At 37.4% G+C, this 27,426-nt stretch overlaps 1 protein-coding gene across 2 annotated transcripts in view; it reads left to right on the top strand.

The window, feature by feature from the left end:
- Window positions 1-27,426, top strand: part of LOC123540230 (regulating synaptic membrane exocytosis protein 1-like) — a 96,573-nt gene that overhangs the window by 34,068 nt on the left and 35,079 nt on the right. For both annotated transcript variants that reach the window (XM_053526747.1, XM_045325067.2), the window contains 7 exons: window positions 642-1,372; window positions 3,953-4,041; window positions 16,298-16,409; window positions 18,697-18,804; window positions 21,131-21,254; window positions 23,672-23,721; window positions 25,551-25,681. In XM_053526747.1, coding sequence (XP_053382722.1) covers window positions 642-1,372; window positions 3,953-4,041; window positions 16,298-16,409; window positions 18,697-18,804; window positions 21,131-21,254; window positions 23,672-23,721; window positions 25,551-25,681 — 1,345 coding nt within the window. The remainder of the gene's footprint in view (window positions 1-641; window positions 1,373-3,952; window positions 4,042-16,297; window positions 16,410-18,696; window positions 18,805-21,130; window positions 21,255-23,671; window positions 23,722-25,550; window positions 25,682-27,426) is intronic.

The following is a 27,426-nucleotide window of genomic DNA, read 5'->3' as shown; positions in this document are numbered from 1 at the left end:
AGGCTGATCTTGGTCTGCACTGGTCGCAAAGGCAGAATCACTTGCCGCCAGCAGGCTAAGGGTTAATTATGCCTCCGGCACCACTGTGTGGTGGGAGACATATTGATTTACTCCAGTCTGTCTCTCTGTGTGTGCGTGCGTGCGTCCATCTCTCACAGATCCTGTTCGCATTCTAAGTCAAACATTTCTCATCCGATCTTCACCAAAGTTGAACAAAATGTGTTTACCAATAACAGAAGTCCTCGGCCAGGTTCGATAACTAGCCAAATCGGCCCATGCACTTCGAAATTATGGCCCTTAAACTACCAATAGGTCGCTTACACTCTTACTCCAAAACAATCAATTTTAGGTATATTTTATGTGAGTAAAAAGTATATAAAGACAGACTTACTATTCAGATGATTAGGCAGTTGTGGGAGACATGCGCTTTTCTCAAAATCAGCTCTAGTTCTAGACCTATTAGAGACACTTCTCATTTAGCATTATGGTGAGAATGACTGTATATGTTCCAGATCTATTAGAGACACTTTCAGTCCCTTACAGTGTTATATTGAGAATGACTCTATATATTCCAGTTTTACTAGAGACACAATTTTAATTTTTTTACAGTATTAAATTGAGAATGACTGTATATATTCCAGATCTATGAGAGACTCTCCTAGTCCTAGACATTCAGTAGATGAGAAATCATCTGCCGGTGATGAACGAGAACGACGGAAAGAACCTCCGGATCATTATAGACAATCGCCCATAGATAACTTTAATAATAGGTCACATGATAGACCACATGACTATGCAGATAATAAACGTGAACGTAGAGGCTCACGTGAACGTGTAATTGACGATCATAAAATAGGAAAAAGTCACATGTCTGATCGTGGTGGTCATGATCAAATTCATCAATCCCAAAATAAATTACATAAAGGTTCTCTAGAAAATGTATCACGAACTGGTTCACGAAGAGACCGACGCTCACCAACAATGCAAGAACGGCAATATAAATCTCCACCTCAACATAGGCATTTAATTCATATAGAACAAGCCAGTGACACTCAAGTAAGTGCAGCAGAAGAGATAGCGGAACTAGAACGAAATGCAGATTCAAGTAAACAGCATTTAGACCCTAATTCTGCTGTAGCAAAAACATCACGTAGTAATCGTCGGAAATTGGAAAGTATAATGCGGAATGATTCACTTAGTTCTGACCCCTCTGACTGTGTTCGACCTCCTCCTCCAAAACCTCATAAGCACAAACGTGGGAAAAAGCAACGGCAGCATTCTGTGTCAAGTTCCGACGACGAGATACGGTCCACCCCAGAATGTTCAAGTTGTGAGGAATTAGATTTAGAAAGTGAAAGTGTCAGTGAAAAAGGTAAGAGATGTGTTTTTTTGTATTCTTTTTTCTAATCTGAAAATATATTATTTACAGTATAGAGTACTTGTTTACAGGAATATGCCCCCAGATTTCATCAGTGACCTTTATAATTTGCAATTTCTGCATAGTATTTTTAAAATATTTGGTGTACTCTTGGAGACATGTTGCTGTAAAGGTTTCCTGAAAAGTGCATGCCAGACATCAGTAACAGATATCAAACTTTGCAAAAGTAATAGCGAATGGTCGGTAGATAAACTCAGTGAGATGTATATTCTACATGCTGACTGAATGAGGACAATACATGTAAGGTAATTAGGCCTCCACCTTTGCTGTATATGGAGAAGTTGTCAGTTATTTCAAAAACTTAGGTTTATTTATTCTACAGTATGAAAGAAATTCAAGATCACTGGTTATATTAAGTGACCCCAACAGTTAACTGAAAATCTGTTGTAAAATGGCATAAAACCAAACAACAAAATGATTAGAAAATTTGGTACTCAATTGTTTAAGGTTTAGCAGTATATCACAAAATAACAGATCTGTTTAGTAAGTGAACAGCACCTTAACGCACAACTTATCTGTCCAATACATGCTTTACTGTTCTGTCCCACACAGTTGAATACTTAAAATATTCTTAATGAGTTGTCCCCCTTTGAATAAGAATGTCATTTGTAAAGAAATAAATGTAAACAATTGTCAAAAACGATGTTTTACCTAGTTATGTAAAGTTTAAACACTCGCACGATGTTGCAAATGCATCAAAACGAAGACATGTAACAGCTTTTTCAAAATGGTGAGTTTTTAAAGGCGCTGAACTGTCCAGAAGTGTGGCCCCTTCATGCAGTCCCTTTCCGGAATTCAATACATACATGAATAAATTGACAATGGTTTTGTTGAATAATATAAATGTTTTATATGCTGTTAAATTTTCATGTAAAACAACGCTTTCTTTCTATGATTTGATGACGTTCGAACTTTTTTCTCGGAAATATGGACCTATACCTTAATGAAATAGAAGATTATTATGATCAAGATAATGAATCTGTAACAACACTTGTCGATTTCAGTGTGATACAGTGTGATACGTATTTTCATTAACCAATTCAACATTCTTCAACCACAAATGAGCCGCGCTATGAGAAAACCAACATAGTGCATTTGTGACCAGCATGGATCCAGACAAGCCTTCACATCTGCATAGTCAGGTCAGGATCCAGGCTTCACTTTCAAAGCCTATTGCAATTAGAGAAACTGTTAGCGAACAGCATGGATCCTGACCAGACTGTGCGGATACACAGGCTGGTCACGATCCATGCTGTTCGCAAAGGCACTATGTTGGTTTTCTCATGGCGTGGCTCAAATATTGTTCAGTGTGCACATACAAAGAATGCGTAAATTGGTTATTGTCATCAAACGTCCACTTCCTCAATTGAATAGTGAATATTTCTTGAGCCAAAGTAAAATCATGTCAAAATGTCATGAATAATGATGTTTTGATAGTTTCCAAACTAAAACTAAAACTTAACTGTTTCTTTTAGTGCTCGGTGAATGTTACGAGACATAGTGGAGAGGGCACTTAAATTCAGCCTTGTTTGTATGTCTGTCAGTTCATTTATCCATCTTTCGGTCTGAGTTTGTGTTGTTATATCTTGAAAGTATTTGACTCAAAGTCATCAAACATAGGATTGTTTTTCAGCTTGTGAAGTTGTACATCTAGGGTTTTATTTTAGATTTAACTCGGCAAATTGATACCAGTGATATGGTCTATGATCTAGTAATAAATATGCTTAAAGAACCTAAAAGTTTGTGTTGCATGTGTCTTAAAAAGTATTGGATCTAGGAAACATTATAGAAATGTTATTCAGGATTTGAAATTGTGCACCTGGGATTTTGTGTTCAGTATCACTGTGCCAGGCTGGAATTATGGTCCTTGACATTGTCAAAAATATGATTTAGAGGGCTTAAAACATGAATGGCACGTACCTTAAAAATTGCTTGACCTAGAGTCATGAAACTTTATAGGAATGTTACTAAGCATGTGAAGTTGTGTACCAGGGGTTTTGTCTTGGATTTTAAGCAAACCAGAGTAAGGGTTCTTGACTTAGTAAAAAATGTGCATAATAGGCCTCAAGGTTTTTGAAATTGTGTACTCCAATTTCACCCAATACACCGATGAAAACACTATGCCGCATTTTGCTGCACTGATTATGTGATCAGGGTAGCCCGGTGTTGTATGAATCAAGCTCTCCTTATGTGTAAATAAACATAGTATGACTATGTAATGCCATTGTAAAAAAATTTGAAGTATTTTTAACAAAATGGCTGTATATTATATATATTATAACATTTCATTTTGATTGCAGCTCTTTAGACACCGTAAGTTTATATATTTAGCTGAGTTAAGTACATTTGTTGAGGATTTCATAGATTTAAATCAGTACGTAATGAAAAAATATTTTGTGAAGATGAGCATAGTGCATCTTTAAAAAGTACAGCAACAGTCCATTTTCATGTGACTATGCCGACATATATACGTAAATTGTATGTATAGAATATTGTGTTCTTGGTGCAATACAGGAGGAGAATATTTATACGACCGTCCAGTCACGGACGATCGCTGGAAAAAAGATGAAATTTTAGAAGCAAAAATCAAAAAGTTTTTGTCGGTGAGTTTAAGACATGTAACAGTTATTTCAGTTTTGTTTTCTTGATTTGTTTGAGGTTTGTTTAGGGAAGTTGAGATTTCAAGACATGGATGTGTTCGTCTTTATGCAGACATTTTTTTTTAAACCAGTATACATAGGTAGTTATAGGATGACATGAAAATGGTAAAAAACTTTTAGTTTATTTGCTTACTGCAACTTAATCTAGATTCAGATTTATGTTTAACAAGCGCATTTTAAACATGTATAACTAAATTGTGTTAAATTTCTCATGCTGAATTTTGACACCTTAGATGTTTGTTTAAATGGAGACAATTACACATGCTGATTCAAAAATGAAGAAATCTCAGCTTCTCTTTCATAATTTTATGTACAAACAGCTTAACTCACACAACATACAAGAAGTGTACGGCATTATTGGGTTTGCCCCTCTGCTCAAAAAAATAACTTTAATTGAATTGATAATAAATTTTAAGAATTTAAAACCAATTTAAAAAAACCCAGTATGTTATCACTTCGTATGATGAAATGAGCTGTGCCATGAGAAAACTAACATAACGGCTTTGCGACCAGCATGGATCCAGACCAGCCTGCGCATCTGCGCAGTCTGGTCAGGATCCATGCTGTTCGCTAACAGTTTCTCTAATTCCAATAGGCTTTAAAAGCGAACAGCATGGAGTCTGACCAGACTGCGCGGATGCGCAGGCTGGTCTGGATCCATGCTGGTCGCAAAGCCACTATGTTGGTTTTCTCATGGCGCGGCTCAAATGATAAAAGGTTGTTTGTAACATAATTGCTATAAAAGCTACCAAAATTTAGTGTAAAAAATATGAAAAACATGACCTACCTGAAGTAAGAATTTGAACAATATCATCACCGAAGTCCAAATAATTCATATCCCACCAGTCTGTCTTTGAGCAAGTTAACAAAATCACATTAAAGTTGAACATTGTTTGCTTAAAATCATCAGGACCATAAAAATTTGTTTGAGTTATCAGTAGTTCGAGCCGGGATCTGACGACAAGTTCAAGCAAAGGATAGTGTACAAATTGTCCAAGTTCAAGGGAACGAAGTTTGACTGTACGTTGTAGATAAAAAAGGTTATTTAATATTAGGAAAGACTAACCCTTGTGGCAAACTAGATCAGAAGGTCAAATCTTAGGATAAACAAGCTTTTATGATAAACTGTGCTTTTTTGGTGAAACGAAATCAGCTAATTGCAATATAGCATCATGATCATTGGATAACTTCTGGTTTTCCTAGATATAAATTAGCATTCTTTTTGTAACATCAAACTCAAAACCATGTCATGTTTGGAAAGTTGTGCAAATTTAATAATTAAGTTAAAGATTTTGTCTAGAAAATACTGGTACTTGAGGCAGACTAGAAAAATATACTGGCAAAATATTGGTAGCTTTTAGGGCATTTTGGATGCAGATTTTTAGTTCTTTATAGTACAGTTGAATCATGGTATCTCAAATTCAAAGGGATAGCATTTTACTTCAAGGTAACAAAAATTCAACATATATTTTTTTTGTACATGTTTTTGGGACGAGACTTGAAAATGTCTTTGAGAAAGCCGGAATTTTTAGATAAGCGAGTTTGAGATATCGAGTTTCAACTGTACATTCATATACAAATGGATACATGTATGGCATTTTGTATGATTTTGTTTCTGTTGTGCATTCAGGAGAGATAGAAAGTATTGCCAGCGACACGTCCCAAATTGCTCAACAAATACGTGATCACGTGCAAATCGACTTTTATCCACGGTCCGTAGCTTACACAGGAAATATTGGCCGGGTCAAAATCCCCACCCCAAAACGAGAAAATCAAACTCGAGAACATATAAAAGACTCTGGCATTGATACATGCTTGTCGTCCAGTTGTCAAACTCTAAGTGAGGAAGCATTAAAATCAAAGGTATATAATATACAGCAATCTAAATGTGGATAGGTTCAAGCAGTCCTCCATTTTTTTTTTTCGCAAATTTTTCTTACTTATTTTTTGGGTGTATTTAGATAATTTCTCAATAGCTTTATAACTAACTTGAAATGAAATTAGCTTATACACTTTCTGGAATGCATTTTGGTGTACAATTGTTTTTTTTAAACCTATCATTTTTACTCTTCTTTTATTACTGCTTTATGAAAACTTCACTTATCTTTTATAGCTTTCAGTTTTTTGGTAGAAAATACTTTTATTTTTAACAGCTATCTTAAAATTCTGTCTAGCAGAGGGCATTAGCGGATACTTTATAATGGCAATGTCAGTAGATAGGTAGATTTAAAAATCAACTTTCAGAAATTTCTTTAATTGCACCAAGTTGATGATAAATTTAGATACATTGGTAATAGTTCTGCACCGTATATTGTTTGTATTATTTGTGGTAAAAGTAGTATTTTGTCTGTCCCTTTATCATTTGTCTAACAGGACCCTCTACTCCCTATTGTCTAACAATGTTAAGATATTTGCACATTTTTTCCTTCTTGCTTATTTTCCTCAATTAGTACACCTGCATGCATCTAGAAATTGTGACAGTTTCCATAGTAACCGTTTCCATAGTGACATTTTTTGTAGTAAGTTTCGATAGTAACAGTTTCTGCAGTAAGTTTCGATAGTAACAGTTTCTGTAGCTGCAGTCTCCATAGAAACATTGTCTGTGATTACAGTTCCCATTGAAACAGTTTCTGTAGGTAATGTAACAGTTTCTATAGAAACAGTTTTCACAGTAACAGTTTCTACAGTAACAGTTTCCATATTAACAGTTTCTATAGTAACAGTTTCTACAGTAACAGTTTCCATATTAACAGTTTCTATAGTAACAGTTTCTACAGTAACAGTTTCTGTAGTAACAGTTTCCATAACAGTTTCTATAGGAACAGTTTCCATACTAACAGTTTCTATAGTAACAGTTTCTACAATTACAGTTTCTACAGTAACAGTTTCCATATTAACAGTTTCGATAGTAACAGTTTTCCATATTAACAGTTTCTAAAGTAACAGTTTCCATAGTAGCAGTTTCTATAGGAACAGTTTCCGTATTAACGTTTCTGTAGTAACAGTTTCTGCAGTAATAGTTTCTACAGTAACAGTTTCTATAGTAACAGTTTTCATAGTAGCAGTTTCTATAATTAACAGTTTCCATAGTAACACAGTTTCTATGGAAACAGTTTTCCGAATATAAGTTGCTTTTTTCCAGTTTTCATAGTAACACTATGGTTACTTTCTCTTAAGAAAACTTAAGTATTTTCACAATGTTGAAGAATTCCTTGTCAAATATCACTCAAAAAATGAATTATGTCATGGGGTTGAATATTTGTTATTCTGAATAGATACTCTGCATAATGATTTCATTTATTATACTTTGCAGATTTTGAAATTTATTCCTCCATTTTTCTCAATGAAATCCATTTCTACACAAGTGTTAGCAAGGTTAAACATTCATGCTATTGGGGATAGAGATTAGAAAAGACAGGTTGCTATGGTTACAGTCTGTACCATATATCTTTGACAAAGGTGTGACATTGTGTCAAAGTACAGTATATCTTCCAGGTTTCATGGAAGAAAGCCTTAATGGAAGATTAATATTTTCTGTGAATTTCAAAAACAAAAGTCCAAATTATTTTGAATTTAGACTGTTTTCCAGTACAATGAAACTCAAAGCATGTGAAAAAAGAGTGTGTAGAAATTTTAAGTAAATAAAAGTCTTAGGTCATCTGAGTACTCTGGATGATCTATTTGTTCCATCAGTCCATCCATCCACACTTTTCTTTAAACAATATCTCCACAGAAACTGTTTGGTAGAAAATAATGAAACTTGGCCTGGATGTTTCTTGCATGGTCATCTATGAAAGTTTTTCAAAGAATTCCATTCCATGCAGAATTCTGGTTGCCATGACAACCAGAAGGAACAATTTTCTACTCTAAAATCCAAGGACCACAGCTTAGATATTTGGCATGTAGCATTGTCTAATTGTCCTCTAGTACCAGACTTGTTCAAATCATGCCCCTTGGGTCAGAATTGGCCACATTCGGGAGTTAAATGTTTTACATAGACAGATATAAGAAAAACTTTAAAAATCTTCTCTTAAACCACAAGAACCTGAGCTTTATTATTGGGATTGTAGCATTGAGTTATAGCTGTCTGCCAAGTTTGTTCAGGTCATGCCCCTGGGATTGAAATTGGTCCAATTCTGGAGTTCACATGCTTTACATACACTGATAAAGAAAAGCTTTTAAACCCTTATCTAAAACTGCAAGGCCTAGATCTAAGGTATTGGACAAATTGACATGTAGTATTTTGTAGTGGTCCTCTGCCAAGTTTGTTCAGATCATACCCCTGGGGTCAATATTTGCCCTGCGCACAGTTCACTTGCTTTACATAGAATTGTATCAAGAAAAAAAATCTTCTTGCCTTGGAGCTGATATATTTGAAACAATGTGTAGTGGTCCTGTACCATAATTAGATAAGTCTGTTCAAATAATGCACAGGGTTCAAATTGATCCCAGTCATGGGGTAACTCATCTTTTTGTCTAAAATTTGAAGGCCTTAAGCTTACGTATTTAACATATAGTATTTTTTAATACGGCCTCTACCAAGAAATTATGTACCCATTTGAGTCATGTGAGCGATATAGGGCTATCATAGCCCTCTTGTTTTGTAAACTATGGATACTCTAAGTAAAGGAGATTTTAAGCAACCTTTGTAACCTTTTAAGAATCGATGTAAAATTACCGCCAGTATTTTACTGTTTCCCACTTACAGCTTGGTCAACTAAAGCAACTGTGATATAGTGCCTTATTCATGGACATATCACAATAGGAGAATAGTCTCTGATCCCCTTGTAAAAAGGTTCTGCCTTGTTTCTTTTTCATGCCTGGCTACATCACTGCTTTGTCTTCAAGTTTCATCAGGATTTAATATAATACACCATGGAAGATGACGACACGTGTCATGATTTGTTTATGGTTTGCTTGAAGCAATGGCATTACTCTTATCTCTCCATGTCATATTTTTATGTTTCAATTTCTCTTGCAGTTACTGTGAAATCATTGATAAACCTTTTCCCTGCTAAATTCCTCAAATGGACTGGCCTGTTATTCAATTTGGGCAGTACCATTTGTTATTTGAAGAGGTGTTCACTGAAAATATACTGGCTGAATAGCGAACAGTGTAGACCAAGATCAGCCTGCATGGAAGTGCAGGCTGGTCTTGATCTGCACTGGTCGCAAAGGCAGAATCACTTGCCACCAGCAGATTAAATCATGAATTTATTTCCACATAAAAAAACAACAGCTAGTGAAATGTTATTCCAACAAATGTGAATGGTTTCACAGTTATTTTATTGCTCTGTTACATAGAGACTATGTGCATGGACGTGAATCCGCTGTATTTTATATTGTTTAGTAATGTTTAGTTAGCTTTTTCTTTTATTCTGTGTAATATGTTTGTAAATCTTAAAGATTAACCATCACATTAAAATACAGACTAATGTGCTTGCATGTTAATAATATATTAAAGACCTGTAAAAGGCGTTTATTGATATCAAATTTCTTTAAAGAAATAAAAAAGAAATGTAAACACAATTTATGATAGAACTTTTATCATACTGGAATGTAATTGTTTTCATGAATGGTACAAAGTTGGCAAATTGCCAGTTTTAAGCTTTGTTACATTGATTTCCATAATCTTTTTTGTTTTCATTTAATATCCTATATTCTAGTCAGAAATATTCTTTTTAATTAATCTTAAGTAGTTCTTGCAAAAGTTAATGAATATATTTTGGCTACCAACAGATTGTTTTTAAAAAATGTTTTGGATTCAGCAAACTGATGGATTTGGAATTCTATTATCTGTTTATATTTTGCCTTGTATCAGTCAAATACTGATGGTAGTTAATCTTTATGAAGGTTGCATAGGATTACTTTATTTCCAAATTACTACCTTTCGAGTACCGTTGTTAACTCTGTTGTGAATATCTTAACCCTTAACCTGGTCCATCTTTCAATTTGGACAGTACCACTTATTACTCAAAGGGTTTTCACTGAAAATTTACTGACTGAATAGCGAACAGTGCAGACCATGATCAGACTGCACGGATGTGCAGGCTGATCTTGGTCTGCACTGGTCGCAAAGGCAGAATCATCTGCCGCCAGCATGCTAAGGGTTAAATAGACTATAGTTAATCACATATTGTATCTAGTTCAAAGTTATCCATTTGCTTGTTAATTGTATTAAAAAAAGTCTTCTTTTTTCTAAGAACTTGATTTTACTTGGATTTTTTTTCTGAAAACTGGTATTATAGTGTAATCTGTTAATAGTGGTCATCTGAGGCAGTGACAGAAGGTGGCTACTATAAACAGGTGTCCTCTATAAACAGGTGTCCTCTATAGACAGGTGTCTGCTATAGACAGGTGTCCACTATATTCAGTTTTTCCAATGTATGGGGTTACCATTTATTTTGAAAATCAATGGTTATTTGCTTTATTGATTTTTATTGCATTTTAATGACATTACTCTTTAATAATGCAGTTTTACAAAATGATGTTTGCTATATTGAATATTGTGAATTTTAAATTGTGATATATACATGTTGTCTGTGTGCATGTTGGTATTAATGCCTTGATGTATTCTTTAAAAATGTTTTTCATGTATTTATGTCCTACTTCAAAGAAGAGGGAATGTATTATTTTGCTTATGCCATTTGGTCTATTAGGTCATGCTGAATGGTTTGTATATAAAATTTGGAGAAAATTTTAACATACAGATGTCAAACTTCCTTAGATGATTGCCAATGGTCATCAGATGACCCTTATTGTTTCTGAGTGTTGTAGGTCAAAGTTCAAGGACACAGAGACCTCTGAAAATGGTTTGACCTACAATTGACAAACTTTATAGAATGATTACTTAAGGTTTCTAAATAACCCATGTAGTTTTGGTAGCTGATAGGTTGATGGTCAAGGTCATGATAGCCCCTGGTCAAGGTCTTGATGACCTAGAAATAAAATGTGCCACCAGTTACATGTTATCCAGTTTGATAACACCAGCTAAATATTATTATATTAGGTGCCAGCAGTTAGAGATTATCAACTTTTATAATACAAGTGAGATATTACTATCATGTTATCCAGTTATCCAGTTTGATAATACTAGCTAGATATTATGCAATGAGGTCCCAGCATTTAGAGGTTATCAAGTTTAATATTACCAGCTAGATATTATCTAATGTGGTGCCAGCAGTTGAATGTTATCCAGTTTAATAGTACAAACTAAATATTATACAGTGAGGCGCCAGCACTTGGAGATTATCCAGATTAATAATACTAGCTAGATATTACCCAATGTGGTGCCAGCCTTGAGTCAGCAGTTGGATGCTATCCAGTTTAATAGCACAAACTAAATATTATACAGTGAGGCGCCAGCACTTGAAGATTATCCAGATTAATAATACTAGCTAGATATTATCTAAATAGGTGCCAGCCTGGTGCCAGCAGTTGGATGCTATCCAGTTTGATAATACCAGCCAGATATTATACAGTGAGGTGCCAGCAGTTGAAGGTTTTCCAGATTAATAATACTAGCTAGATATTATCTTATGTGGTGCCAGCAGTTGAATGTTATCCATTTTAATAATACAAGCAAGATACTATACAGTGAGATGCCAGCCTGGTGCCAGCAGTTGGATGCTATCCAGTTGAATATTACCAGCTTAGATATTATACAGTGAGGTGCCAGCCTGGTGCCAGCAGTTGAAATGTTGCCAAGTTTGATAATGCTAGCTAGATATTGTCCAGTGAGGTGCCAGCAGTTGGATGTTGCCAATCTTGATAATACTGGATAGATATTGTCCATTGAGGTTCCAGCCTGGTGCCAGCAGTTGGATGTTGCCAAGATTGATAATACTAGCTAGATATTGTCCAGTGAGGTGCCAGCCTGGTGCCAGCAGTTGGATGTTGCCAATCTTGATAATACTGGATAGATATTGTCCAGTGAGGTGTCAGCAGTTGGATGTTGCCAATCTTAATAATACTGGATAGATATTGTCCATTGAGGTGCCAGCCTGGTGCCAGCAGTTGGATGTTGCCAAGCTTGATAATACTACTAAATATTGTCCATGAGTGCCAGCTGGTGCCACAGTTGGATTTGCCAAGTTCGATAATACTGGATAGATATTGTCCAGTAGTGAGATGGTCCAAGGCATCTGGTGACCAGCGGTGTGATGTTGCCAAGTTTGATAATACTGGATAGATATTATCCATGAGGTGCCAGCCTGGTGCCAGCAGTTGGATGTTGCCAAGTTTGATAATACTAGCTAGATATTATCCAGTGATGTGCCAGCCTGGTGCCAGCCGTTGGATGTTGCCAAGTTTGATAATACTGGATAGATATTGTCCAGTGAGATGTCAGCCTGGTACCAGCAGTTGGATGTTGCCAAGTTTGATAATACTGGATAGATATTGTCCAGTGAGGTGCCAGCCTGGTGCCAGCAGTTGGATGTTGCCAAACTTGATAATACTAGCTAGATATTATCCAGTGAAGTGCCAGCCTGGTGCCTGCAGTTGGATATTGCCAAGTCTGATAATACTGGATAGATATTGTCCAGTGAGGTGCCAGCATGGTGCCAGCAGTTGGATGTTGCCAAACTTGATAATACTGGAAAGATATTTTCCATTGAGGTGGCAGCAGTTGGATGTTGCCAAGTTGATAATACTAGCTAGATATTATCCAGTGAGGTGCCAGCATTGGTTGCCAGTGCCAGTATGGAATGTTGCCAAGGTTTGATAATACTAGATATATTGTCCGTGAGGTGCCAGCCTGGTGCTGCAGTTGGATGTTGCCAAATTGATAATACTGGATAGATTTGTCCAGTGAGGATGCCAGCCTGGTGCCAGCAGTTGGATGTTGCCAGGTTGATAATACTGGATAGATATTATCCAGTGAGGTGCCAGCCTGGTGCCAGCAATTGGATGTTGCCAAGTTTGATAATACATAGATAGTATTATCCAGTGAGGTGCCAGCTGGTGAGTTGTTGCCAAGTTTGATAATACTAGCTAGATATTATCCGTGAGGTGCCAGCGTGCTGAGTGAATGTTGCCAAGTTTGATAATACTGGATAGATATTGTCCAGTGAGGTGCCAGCCTGGTGCCAGCAGTTGGATGTTGCCAGGTTTGATAATACTGGATAGATATTGTCCAGTGAGGTGCCAGCCTGGTGCCAGCAGTTGGATGTTGCCAAGCTTGATAATACTAGCTAGATATTATCCAGTGAGGTGCCAGCCTGGTGCCTGCAGTTGGATGTTGCCAAGTCTGATAATACTGGATAGATATTGTCCAGTGAGGTGCCAGCAGTTGGATGTTGCCAAACTTGATAATACTGGATAGATATTTTCCATTGAGGTGCCAGCAGTTGGATGTTGCCAAGCTTGATAATACTAGCTAGATATTATCCAGCGAGGTGCCAGCCTGGTGCCTGCAGTTGGATGTTGCCAGGTTTGATAATACTGGATAGATATTGTCCAGTGAGGTGCCAGCCTGGTGCTAGCAGTTGGATGTTGCCAAACTTGATAATACTGGATAGATATTGTCCAGTGAGATGCCAGCCTGGTGCCAGCAGTTGGATGTTGCCAGGTTTGATAATACTGGATAGATATTATCCAGTGAGGTGCCAGCCTGGTGCCAGCAGTTGGATGTTGCCAAGTTTGATAATACTAGCTAGATATTATCCAGTGAGGTGCCAGCAGTTGGATGTTGCCAAGTTTGATAATACTAGCTAGATATTATCCAGTGAGGTGCCAGCAGTTGGATGTTGCCAAGTTTGATAATACTAGCTAGATATTATCCGGTGAGGTGCCAGCCTGGTGCCTGCAGTTGAATGTTGCCAAGTTTGATAATACTGGATAGATATTGTCCAGTGAGGTGCCAGCCTGGTGCCAGCAGTTGGATGTTGCCAAACTTGATAATACTAGCTAGATATTATCCAGTGAGGTGCCAGCCTGGTGCCTGCAGTTGGATGTTGCCAAGTTTGATAATACTAGATAGGTATTGTCCAGTGAGGTGCCAGCCTGGTGCCAGCAGTTGGATGTTGCCAAGTTTGATAATACTAGCTAGATATTGTCCAGTGAGGTGCCAGCCTGGTGCCAGCAGTTGGATGTTGCCAAACGTGATAATACTGGATAGATATTGTCCAGTGAGGTGCCAGCCTGGTGCCAGCAGTTGGATGTTGCCAAGCTTGATAATACTAGCTAGATATTACCCAGTGAGGTGCCAGCGTGGTGCCTGCAGTTGGATGTTGCCAAGCTTGATAATACTAGCTAGATATTATCCAGTGAGGTGCCAGCCAGGTGCCTGCAGTTGGATGTTGCCAAGCTTGATAATACTAGCTAGATATTATCCAGTGAGGTGCCAGCCTGGTGCCAGCAGTTGGATGTTGCCAAGTTTGATAATAATAGCTAGATATTATCCAGTGAGGTGCCAGCCTGGTGCCTGCAGTTGGATGTTGCCAAGTTTGTTAATACTAGCTAGATATTGTCCAGTGAGGTGCCAGCCTGGTGCCTGCAGTTGGATGTTGCCAAGTTTGATAATACTAGCTAGATATTATCCAGTGAGGTGCCAGCCTGGTGGCAGCAGTTGGATGTTGCCAAACTTGATAATACTGGATAGATATTGTCCATTGAGGTGCCAGCCTGGTGCCAACAGTTGGATATTGCCAAGCTTGATAATACTAGCTAGATATTATCCAGTGAGGTGCCGGCCTGTGCCAGCAGTTGGATGTTGCCAAGTTAGATAATACCAGCTATATTATCCATTGAGGTGCCAGCCTGGTGCCTGCAGTTGGATGTTGCCAAGCTTGATAATACTAGCTAGATATTATCCAGTGAGGTGCCAGCCTGGTGGCAGCAGTTGGATGTTGCCAAACTTGATAATACTGGATATATATTGTCCATTGAGGTGCCAGCCTTGTGCCAACAGTTGGATATTGCCAAGCTTGATAATACTAGCTAGATATTATCCAGTGAGGTGCCAGCCTGGTGGCAGCAATTGGATGTTGCCAAACTTGATAATACTGGATAGATATTGTCCATTGAGGTGCCAGCCTGGTGGCAGCAGTTGGATGTTGCCAAACTTGATAATACTAGCTAGATATTATCCAGTGTGGTGGCAGCAGTTGGATGTTGCCAAACTTGATAAAACTGGATAGATATTGTCCATTGAGGTGCCAGCCTGGTGCCAACAGTTGGATATTGCCAAGCTTGATAATACTGGATAGATACTGTCCATTGAGGTGTCAGCCTGGTGCCAACAGTTGGATATTGCCAAGCTTGATAATACTGGATAGATATTGTCCATTGAGGTGTCAGCCTGGTGCCAGCAGTTGGATATTGCCAAGCTTGATAATACTGGATAGATACTGTCCATTGAGGTGCCAGCCAGGTGCCAGCAGTTGGATATTGCCAAGCTTGATAATACTGGATAGATATTGGCCATTGAGGTGCCAGCCTGGTGCCAACAGTTGGATATTGCCAAGCTTGATAATACTGGATAGATATTGTCCATTGAGGTGCCAGCCTGGTGCCAACAGTTGGATATTGCCAAGCTTGATAATACTAGCTAGGTATTATCCAATAAGGTGCTGGCCTGTGCCAGCAGTTGGATGTTGCCAAGTTTGATAATACCAGCTATATTATCCATTGAGGTGACGAAGCCAGATATTATCCAATATTATGGAAGTAACTCATCTTAGATGTTTTCAGTGTGTCGGAGCCAGTGTTTTTTCTTATGTTTAAATCACATTTTTTTTTGCTGTAGTGTATACTGTGTTAATGTGGTAGGAATGCGAAACTGGTATGCCTGGGTTAGTCTTGGTATTGTTAGTGACAATCTGTCAGAAATACATATTAAGAACTGTTTGTCATGGGTTCAGTAACTGACATGTCCTACATGTTTTTTCAAGTTGTTACCAGATTAACATCCAGTGATACAAAGTCTAATCTGCTAATTATTTGGGATCAGATGATCTTTTTGTCATGATTACTAGTTATATGTATAGTAGATATTGAAACTCTTTCAAATTTTGCTGTATTTGCATCTAGTATCATGATTTTTGTCACAATTACTATTTAATCTTCAGGGGATAGTGAAACCTTTCATGCTATGGCTGCTATTTAACTGTATCTATAGGATATTATTGTTCCAGAGCAGGTGCTATCTGGATGCAGAGGGTATGTTATCTCATCATTGTATACTATCTATATTTAGCATCCAGTGATATGGCAACCCTCAGCGGATGGTCAACACTGGATTGGTCACATGATATTGAAGAAAGCAGTATTAGATGGTTCTGGTAAACCAAGTGATTCTAGTGTGTTAGGTACGTATGCTTCCCAGTGTGTTAAAATAGCAGAGTTATTAGCACCTAAAATACCATTGATGTAACAAAGATGTTTTTCAAGACGACATGAGCCGCACCATGAGAAAATTAGGGAAACCGTTAGCAAACAGCATGGATCCTGACCAGACTGCGTGCATGTGCAGGCTGGTCTGGATCCATGCTGGTTGCAAGCGCACTATGTTTGGTTTTCTCATGGAGATGCACACATGATTTTTAGAAACAGTCATCAGATTATGCCATTGCAGTAAGAGCATTTATATCCCTGTTTCTATATTGCATTGTCTTGTACTTTATGTATGACTGTTAATGTTTAACCACTTGTCCATCTTTCAGTTTGGACAGTACCATTAACTGTTAAAAGGGGTGCATACCAAAAAGGTACAGACTGAATGGCGAACAATGCAGGTCATAATCAGACTGCACAGATGCAGGCTGCTTATGATCTGCACTGGCTGCAAAGGCAAAATCAGTCGTGACTAGCATGATAAGGGTTAATATATTTTATTGTAGATAGAAAATTAGCTATTTTTAACTCACCTGAGCACAAAGTGCTCAAGGTGCGCTTTTGTGATCGCCCTGTTTCCGTCGTCGTCCATCCGTCGTCGTCGTCAACAATTTGACTGTTAACACTCTAGAGGTCACAATTTTGGCCCAATCTCAATGAAACTTGGTCAGAATGTTACCCTCAATAAAATCTTGGAGGAGTTCGATATTGGGTCATCTGGGGTCAAAAACTAGGTCGCCAGGTCAAATCAAAGGAAAATATTGTTAACACTCTAGAGGTCACAATTTTAGCCCAATCTTAATGAAACTTGGTCAGAATGTTACCCTCAATAAAATTTTGGATGAGTTTGATATTGGGTCATCTGGGGTCAAAAACTAGGTCACCAGGTCAGATCAAAGGAAAAGATTGTTAACACTCTAGAGGTCACAATTTTAGCCCAATCTTAATTAAACTTGGTCAGAATGTTACCCTCAACAAAATTTTGGATGAGTTTGATATTGGGTCATCTGGGTCAAAAACTAGGTCACCAGGTCAGATTAAAGGAAAATTTTGTTAACATTTTAGAGGCCACATTTATGACTGTATTTTGATGAAATTTGGTCAGAATGTTAATCTTGATGATCTTAAGGTCCAGTTTAAATCTGATTCATGTAGGGTCAAAAACTAGGTCACCAGGTCAAATCAAAGGAAAAGCTAGTTAACACTCTAGAGGCCACATTTATGACCATATCTTAATGAAACTTGGTCAGAATGTTAATCTTGATGATATATTGGTCGAGTTCAAATCTGGGTCAGATGGGGTCAAAAACTAGGTCACTAAGTGAAATCAAATGTAAAGCTTGTTAACACTCTAGAGGCCACATTTATGACTGTATCTTCATGAAACTTAGTCAGAATGTCAATCTTGATGATCTTTAGGTCATGTTCAAATCTGGGTCTTATGGGGTCAGATACTAGGTCACCGTGTCAAATCAAAGGAAAAGCTAGTTAACACTCTAGAGGTCACAATTTTGGCCCAATCTTAATGAAACTTGGTCAGAATGTTACCCTCAGTAAAATCTTGGGCAAGTTCGATATTGGATCATCTGGGGTCAAAAACTAGGTCACCAGGTCAAATAAAAGAAAAAGGTAGTTAACACTCTAGAGGCCACATTTATGACCATATCTTAATGAAATTTGGTCAGAATGTTAATCTTAATGATTCCTAGGTCAGGTGAGCGATACAGGGCCTTCATGGCCCTCTTGTTCCTTTTTCAAAACTGTACACACCAGTACAAGTTTTTGTTTTGTTTTATTGGGTTCAATGCCACACTAACAATATGTATAGATCATATGGTGAATTTACAGCATTTGATGTCGAAAGAACAGACCCCAGGTGCCCCAGGTAGTCGTATGACTCATGAGCTTTTATTTTGTTATTCCTTAGGTTTAAAGATTGTTGGAGGTCGTATGACTCACAAGCTTTTATTTTGTTATTCTTAGGTTTAAAGATTGTTGGAGGTCGTATGACTCACAAGCTTTTAGTTTCTTATTCGTAGGTTTAGAGATCGTTGGAGGTCATATGACTCACAAGCTTTTATTTTTTATTCATAGGTTTAAAGATCGTTGGAGGTTGTATGACTCACAAGCTTTTATTTTGTTATTTGTAGGTTTAAAGATCGTTGGAGGTCGTATGACTCACAAGCTTTTATTTTGTTATTCGTAGGTTTAAAGATCGTTGGAGGTCGTATGACTCACAAGCTTTTATTTTGTTATTTGTAGGTTTAAAGATCGTTGGAGGTCGTATGACGGATGCTGGAAGTTATGCAGCATACATCACCAAAGTGAAAAAAGGTTCTATAGCTGATACAGTAGGCCATTTAAGAGCAGGTTTGTATGGAATATCATCGTTAATCAAAAACATTAACCCTTACCCTGTTAAATTTCTATAATTAACTTGTCCATCTTTCAATTTGGACAGTACCATTAACTGTTAAAAGGGGTCCTTACCAAAAAGATACTGGCTGAACAGCGAACAGTGCAGGCTAATCATGATCTAAACTGGTCGCAAAGGCAGAATCAGTCGTGTCCAGCATGGTAAGGGTTAACTGTAAATCCAAGACAGTTATGCTTTCACTTTCAGACATAGATGATAAAATGTTTAGTTTTTTATCCAGTAAGTTGAGAATGCTCTGTTTTAGTAACAGACTTAAGATTTTAGTAGAGACCTTTATCCAAGTACTTGTGATAACCCATTGACCTTTGGTTTGATTTATAGGGTATAAAAATTGGAGATAGCATCCTTATTTGTTTAAATACCTCCCTGAAGATTCTAGCATTTTAATTGGATAAAAAGGTGGTCATGTGGTGACCCCCTATATTTCTATGGAGGATCAGTAGATTTTCATGTCGTTTCAGGCTAAAAGTAAGTGGTTGATAAAGCAAATAAGGTATAGTGTTTGTTAGTTGACCTGCCACAGAAATATGTGGGATCAGTATGATAAATAAAGGGTTTGGCTAACGCGTTGCCCTGTTTACCATATAGACCCCACATATTTCCACGCAGGGTCACGAACAAACCAAATAATTAAGAATACAATACCCAGTACTGTCAAGAAATCCTTATTTTAAGAAAATTTAATTTTAGCAGCTAGTTTTATGCTAACACTCGTTAAAAAAACAGAGTAGAAAGAAAAGACTCCTGAAGGTATATTTATCCTCATCAGAATCTAAGGGTATTCGCCAATTAAATACTTGCTAGAACAAAAGAAAGACAGTACACGAGAACAAAAAGATCTATGTCTGTAACAAACTTATCGTGCAAACAAGGTTGTTGTCAAGACTATTTCTAAATTTCCATAGTAACTCTGTTAGAATTATTGATGGTTGTTTTATTTTCGTGTAAATGTCTGCCATTTTGGTCAACATAAATGTAAAAGAAGGAAAAATTATAGGATAATTTTGTTGTGTGATATTTCGAGGACAGGATGAGAAACAGTCATACCTCTCAAGCTGTTTCAAAAATAATAATCAAGCCGTGCCATGAGAAAACCAACATAGTGGCTTTGTGACCAGCATGGATCCAGACCAGTCTGCGCATCTGCTGTTCGCTTTTAAAGCCTATTGGAATTAGAGAAACCTTTAGCGAACAGCATGGATCCTGACCAGACTGTGCGGATGCGCAAGCTGGTCTGGATCCATGCTAGCCGCAAAGCCACTATGTTGGTTTTCTCATGGTGTGGCTAATATCCTTTTAACATAACCTTTGAAAAGGCTTTCAAATAGGATATTTTACCATTGAAGGTAAGTAATGTAGATTATTTTGTTCTTGATGTGCTTTAGTTTTTGTATTGTTCTAGTAAAATGTAAATTAGCAAAAAGCAATTTGTACATTTTAATACTGAAAACAAGCCTTTGCGTGACATTTGTCACACACGCTGCTTTACTCATTGTTGATATTATAGAAAGTCTCAATGGTTCATTTTTTTTTGCAGAATTTTAAACTAAATTAAAATGACCAAAATCGTGGTCCCCTTTACTTGTAAGGAGTTAAAAATTGAGTTGATTACCATTGATTTAAGGGCCAAGAAGTAATTAAAAGATCTTACCATAGGTCAAGATGTAAAGTTTTTTGTCAGGAAGGAAAGATTTTTGGTCGGGAAGTGACGATTTTAAGGTCTAGAAGTGAAGATTTATGATCCGGAAGTGAAAACTTTAAGGTCAAGAAGTGAAGATTTTTGGTCAGGAAGTAAAGAATTTTGGTCAGGAAATGAACAGTTTTGGTCAGGAAGTAAAGAATTTTGGTCAGGATGTGAAGATTTCAGGTCAAGAAGTGAAGATTTTGTCAGGAAGTCAAAAATTTTGGTCAGGATGTGAAGAATTTAGGTCAAGATGTGAAGTTTTTTAGACAGGAAGGGAAGACTTTAGGGTCAATGAGTGAAGATTTTAGGGTCAAGAGATGAAGGACACACTGTCTTTTAATAGCTAATCCTTATCTTGACATATGTTTAGCCGTAAATGCATTGTGTGCACTAGTTATTTGATGTTTAAAATTAAGGTTTTTAAGGTTAAATTCACAATTAAAACCTAAAACATTTTTATTGGTTATAGATACCTGGTAGTTCTTTGATCCTAAATTAGTCATAGTTTCTTCTTCAGCACATACCAGTTATCTATTGGTATATAATGCATAGTAAAGCATGCTTTGTCCCTGCAGGTGATGAAGTGATAGAATGGAATGGTCGTTCATTACAAGGTGCAACATTTGAGGAAGTCTGTGACATTGTTCTAGAATCAAAACAAGAACCCCAGGTCGAACTTATCGTCCATAGAAGTAAAAGGTAAAGCTTATTCATATTACATAGAGGATCTTCTTACACGAGTGTCTCTTCATATTAAATTCATTAAACGAGTTGAATAAGATAATAAAATGTGAGGCTCTTCCAAGAAAATAAACTCACTGTAGAAAGATACATAATTATGTAAGATTGTAAGATTCTTTTTATCATATTTCAGCTTTTTCTGCTCATCGAAACAAAAATTTCTTCTTTCTTTATCTATAACAAAGCCAGTTTGACCAAAGTCTTTTATACTTGAGACAGCATCATCATTAAAATGTTATTTAATTAGTGTAATACAAAAAGTATGATATGGCTTTATTTTACTCCCACAACATCTAAGATTAATTATCTTTTTAGCTCACCTGTCACGAAGCGACAAGGTGAGCTATTGTGACCGCTTGATGTGCGTAGTCCGTCGTGCGTCAACAATTAGTAAAAAAATCTTCTTCTTGAAAACCACTGGGCAGAATTACACCAAACTTCACAGGAATGATCCTTGGGTGGCCCCCTTTAAAAATTGTTCAAAGAATTGAATTCCATGGAGAATTCTGGTTGCCATGGCAACCGAAAGGAAAAACTTTAAAAATCTTCTTCTCAAAAACCAGAAGCCCTAGAGCTTAGATATTTGGTGTGAAGCATTGCCTAGTGGACCTCTACCAAATTTGTTCAAATCATGACCCCGGGGTCAAAATTGACCCCGCCCCAGGGGTCACTTGATTTTACATAGGAAAATCTTAAAAAATCTTCTTCTCAAAAAGCAGAAGCCCTAGAGCTTAGATATTTGACATGTAGCATTGCCTAGTGGACCTCTATACTAAAGTTGTTCAAATCATGACCTCTGGGTCAAAATTGACCCCGCCCCAGGGGTCACTTGATTTTACATATGAAAATCTTCAAAAAATTTCTAAAAATAAACCAGAAGGCCTAGAGCTTAGATATTTGACATGTAGCATTGCCTAGTGGACCTCTACAAAAAAATTTAAATCATGAACCCCGGGGTCAAATTTGACCCCGCGCCAGGGGTCACCTGGTTTTACATAGGAAAATCTTAAAAAATCTTCTCAAAAACCAGAAGCCCTAGAGCTTAGATATTTGGTGTGAAGCATTGCCTAGTGGACCTCTACCAAATTTGTTCAAATCATGACCCCGGGGTCAAAATTGACCCCGCCCCAGGGGTCACTTGATTTTACATAGGAAAATCTTAAAAAATCTTCTTCTCAAAAAGCATAAGCCCTGGACCTTAGATATTTGACATGTAGCATTGCCTAGTGGACCTCTACTAAAATTGTTCAAGTCATGACCCCGGGGTCAAAATTTACCCCGCCCCAGGGGTCACTTGATTTTACATATGAAAATCTTCAAAAAATTTCTAAAAATAAACCAGAAGGCCTAGAGCTTAGATGTTTCACATGTAGCATTGCCTAGTGGACCTCTACAAAATTTGTTTAAATCATGACCCTCGGGGTCAAAATTGGCCCCGCTGCCGGGGTCACTTGATTTTACATAGGAAAATCTTAAAAACTCTTCTTCTCAAAAACCAGAAGCCCTAGAGCTTAGATATTTTACATGTAGCATTGCCTAGCGGACCTCTACTAAAGTTGTTCAAATCTTGACCCCGGGGTAAAAATTGACCCCGCCCTAAGGGTCACTTGATTTTACATATGAAAATCTTCAAAAAATTTTCTAAAAATAAACCAGAAGGCCTACAGCTTAGATATTTCACATGTAGCATGGCCTAGTGGACCTCTACCACATTTGTTCAAATCATGACCCCCGGGGTCAAAATTGACCCCGCCCCAGGGGCCACTTGATTTTACATATGAAAATCTTCAAAAAATTTCTTAAAATAAACCAGAAGGCCTAATTCTTAGATATTTGACCTGTAGCATTGCCTAGTAGACTTCTACAAAATTTGTTCAAATCATGACCCCCGGGGTCAAATTGGCTCCGCCCCATTGGGTTACTTGATTGTACATAGAAAAATCTTCAAAATTTTCTTAAAAAAACCCAGAAGGCCTAGAGCTTACGATATTTGACATGTAGCATTGCCTAGTGGACCTCTACAAAATTGTTCAAATCTTGACCCCCCAGGGTCAAATTGACCCAGCCCCAGGGTTACTTGATTGTGCATAGGGAAATCTTCATAAATTTGCTAAAATTAAACCAGAAGGCCTTGATCTTAAAGCTTTAGCTAAGAAATTTGTTCAAGCAAGCAACTCTACTCAGGTGAGCGATATAGGGCCATCATGGCCGTCTTGTTCTGTAGATGTCAAGTTCCGTCTCAAAAACGTGCACAAAATATTATTTTAACTTTTTAAGTCAAATTTAGGTTGTCTTGACGTAAAATGCTCAAATTTTGGATTTTCATCTATTTTGGTACACGTGGTAAAGATCAGTTTTGTATGTTATATTTACAGTACTGGAGAAGTTCCACCCGGTGCCAACAGTCAGTATGATGCTCATAAAGGTATTTCACATCTCCTCTTAATGTTACTTACCACTCTTTCAGTTCATGAGTATGTGCGGTGAGACAGTATAGTGGTAATTAGGCTGTATCAGTTGCCCATGATTAGAATATAAAATAAGATGTTTATTTGTTTTTAGCTCACCAGAGCACAAAGTGCTCAAGGTGAGCTATTGTGACCGGTCATTGTCCGGCGTCTGTCGTGCAACGTGCGTCCTCCATCCACATTTGCCTTGTGAACACTCTAGAGGCCACATTTGTGACCCAATATCTATGAAACTTTGTCAAAATGTTAGTCTTGATGATCTCTAGGTCAAGTTTGAAACTGGGTCATGTGGGGTCAAAATCTAGGTCAGTAGGCCAAATCAAAGGAAAAGCTTGTGAACACTAGAGGCCACAGTTGTGACACAATATTTATGAAACTTGGTCAGAATGATTGTCTTGATGATTTCTAGGTCAAGTTTGAATCTGGGTCATGTGGGATCAAAAACTAGGTCACCCCGTCAAATCAAATGAAAAGCTTGTGAACACTTTAGAGGCCACAATTTTGACTCAGTCTTTATGAAACTTGGTCAGAATGTTTGTCTTGATGATTTCAAGGTCAAGTTTGAAACTGGGTTATGTGGGTTCAAAAACTAGGTCAGTAGACCAAATCAAAGGAAAAGCTTGTGAACACTCTAGAGGCCACAGTTGTGACCCAATATTTATGAAACTTGGTCAAAATGATTGTCTTGAGGATTTCTAGGTCAAATTTGAATCTGGGTCATGTGGGGTCAAAAACTAGCTCACCTGATCAAATCAAAGGAAAAGCTTGTGAACACTTTAGAGGTCACAATTTTGACTCAGTCTTTATGAAACTTGGTCAGAATGTTTGTCTTGATGATTTCAAGGTCAAGTTTGAAACTGGGTCATGTGGGGTCAAAAACTAGGTCACTATGCCAGATCAAACGAAAATCTTGTCAACACTCTAGAGACTACAATTTAAGTTTGAAACTCATGAGAAGTAATCAGAATGTTTGTCTTGGTAATCTATAGGTCATGTTTGAATCTGTGTCATGCTGGGTCAAAAACTAGGTCACCCGGAGAAATCAAAAGAAAAAGCTTGTGAACACTCTAGGGGCCACAGTTGTGACCCAATCTTTATGAAACTTGGTCAGAATGTTTATCTTGATGATTTCTAGGTCAGTTTTGAAACTGGGTCATATGGGGTGAAGAACTAGGTCAGTAGGCCAGATCAAAGGAAAAGCTTGTGAACACTCTAGAGTCCGCAGTTGTGACCCATATTTTAAAAAAACTTTGTCAGAATGTTTGTCTTGATGATTTCTAGGTCAAATTCGAAATTAGGTCAGTAGGCCAGATCAAAGAAAAAGCTTGTAAACACACTAGAGGCCACCGTTGTGACTCATTCTTTATGAAACTTGGTCAGAATGTTTGTCTTTATGATCTCTAGGCCCAGTTTTAATCTGGGTCATTTGGGATAAAAAACTAGGCCAGTATGCCAGATAAACTCTGGTGAGCGATATAGGGCCATCATGGCCCTCTTGTTTCATAAATGATTTAGTTCAACATTGACAAAGTTTTATAGATAATAGAATGAGACATTGATTTATTTTCGTAGATGTTAGAATGAGACTTGACTCATTTTCTTAGGTGAAAGAATCAGACATTGATGCTGTTTTCAGACATCGTATTTACTCATTTTCTTAGATGGTATTTACTCATTTTCTTACAGTAGATGATAGAATGAAGTGTTGACTGCTTTTCTTAGGTAAAATGAGGAAGTACTGTATATTCTCATACAAATTATATGCAATATTCTCTATCTTCCACAGATTTTGGTCATATAAAGGATGTTGTTGGGACGACACGTCTCAATCGTCCAAGTTTGAAAGTAACATCACCAGAGTCACCTAGAACGCAGAAGACTCAAAAGAATGCAATGCAAATCTCTGGCAGAATACAGGTATAGTTTCATTAGTTTATGCTAATTTATTTGAGTTCAGCTGTAAAGTAAGTGGTACAACTTACATTAGGCCTAAAAAAAATCTTTGTATCGGGTAACATGCTCAAAAAAAAATTACAGTAGGTTATCCGGTAACATGCGAAAAAAAATTACGGTAGGTAGGTCGGAAATTTTTTTTTTTTTTTTAAAGAGTCTTCGGAAATTATTTTTGAGTCAAAATATGAAAACAAATAAGGGGGTTATACCTTTAGAGCATCAGTAAGTTGATTTCTAACATCACTGACGATGTTTAAAGCATAAAAAGTGCAGTTTAAAAAGTTGAAAAAAATATTCTCCAAGGCCATAAAACAATTAGGGTCAGGCCAAAAATTTAGGGTAGGTCGGGATACCGGAAACAATATTTTTTATGCCTTAATCACCACATTCCTGATGACATCTATCATCTTGAGGGTATGAGAGAAGAGAAGCAAGTTGCCCTCTAGTTGCTAAGCTCCAAGCAAGGAAGGTACTGGTTTAAACTTTGCATAATAGGTAGGTGAGAACGAGTAAACATGCACGAGTACATGAATTGAGCCAGTGCATCAAAGGTCAAGATCACAGATAAAGCTTAAAGGTCAAATCTGTATGTCAGATTTTGTGTCTGGGTCTTAACCATTGTATTGTTGACTTTGCATGTAAGTAGGTGGCAGTGAGGTAATGTGTAGAGTGCAGAAACTGTGTCAGAAGGTCACAAGTCTTAATCTTAAATTTATCTTAAAAGTCAAATCTGCCTGTCATATTTTGTGTCCAGAGCATATTTTAATAACCATTCAAGGTATTGACTTCAAACTTGGTATATAGGTAGATTGGGCTGAGATGCTTTGCAGAGTCTAGAAATTTGGTCTAAAGGTCAAAGTTACAAACTGATTTCAAAAGTCAAGTCTGTCTGTAATTTTTGCCTTTAGAGCAACTTAAAAACAAAGATTCAAGGTATTAACTTTAAAACTGAAATATTTACAGTGGGTGGGGTTGGGGGAGAAGAGACCATTTACAGTATTCAATCATCCACTTTATTTCCTACCCCCCACATTACCCACCCACACCCCCAACAATATGGACAAACTGTTGTTTTTAACTATTTATCATATATACAGTAATCACACATCTATAGCAACCACATATAGCCATTCCCCTCTGGTAACTGCTATTGACAGGCTGAACATAAAAACTTTCTTAGCAAGTCTGTATGTTCTCAACCCTATGACAGTATTATATGCAAGTACTTTACCAGGATGATGCATTTTAACTGGTTATTGCTGCATTAACACAGAATGAATGTCCTTTTTAGCTCACCTGTCACAAAGTGACAAGGTGAGCTTTTGTGATCGCGCGGTGTCCGTCGTCCGTCGTCCGTCGTCCGTCCGTGCGTGCGTCCGTGCGTCCGTCCGTAAACTTTTGCTTGTGACCACTCTAGAGGTCACATTTTTCATGGGATCTTTATGAAAGTTGGTCAGAATGTTTATCTTGATGATATCTAGGTCAAGTTCGAAACTGGGTCACGTGCCATCAAAAACTAGGTCAGTAGGTCTAAAAATAGAAAAACCTTGTGACCTCTCTAGAGGCCATATATTTCACAATATCTTCATGAAAATTGGTCAGAATGTTCACCTTGATGATATCTAGGTCAAGTTTGAAACTGGGTCACGTGCGGTCAAAAACTAGGTCAGTAGGTCTAAAAATAGAAAAACCTTGTGACCTCTCTAGAG

The sequence above is a fragment of the Mercenaria mercenaria genome, chromosome 16 (assembly GCF_021730395.1).
Source record: "Mercenaria mercenaria strain notata chromosome 16, MADL_Memer_1, whole genome shotgun sequence".
Classification (NCBI taxonomy): Eukaryota; Metazoa; Mollusca; class Bivalvia; order Venerida; family Veneridae; genus Mercenaria; species Mercenaria mercenaria.
This window is presented reverse-complemented; position numbering and strand designations above follow the sequence as displayed.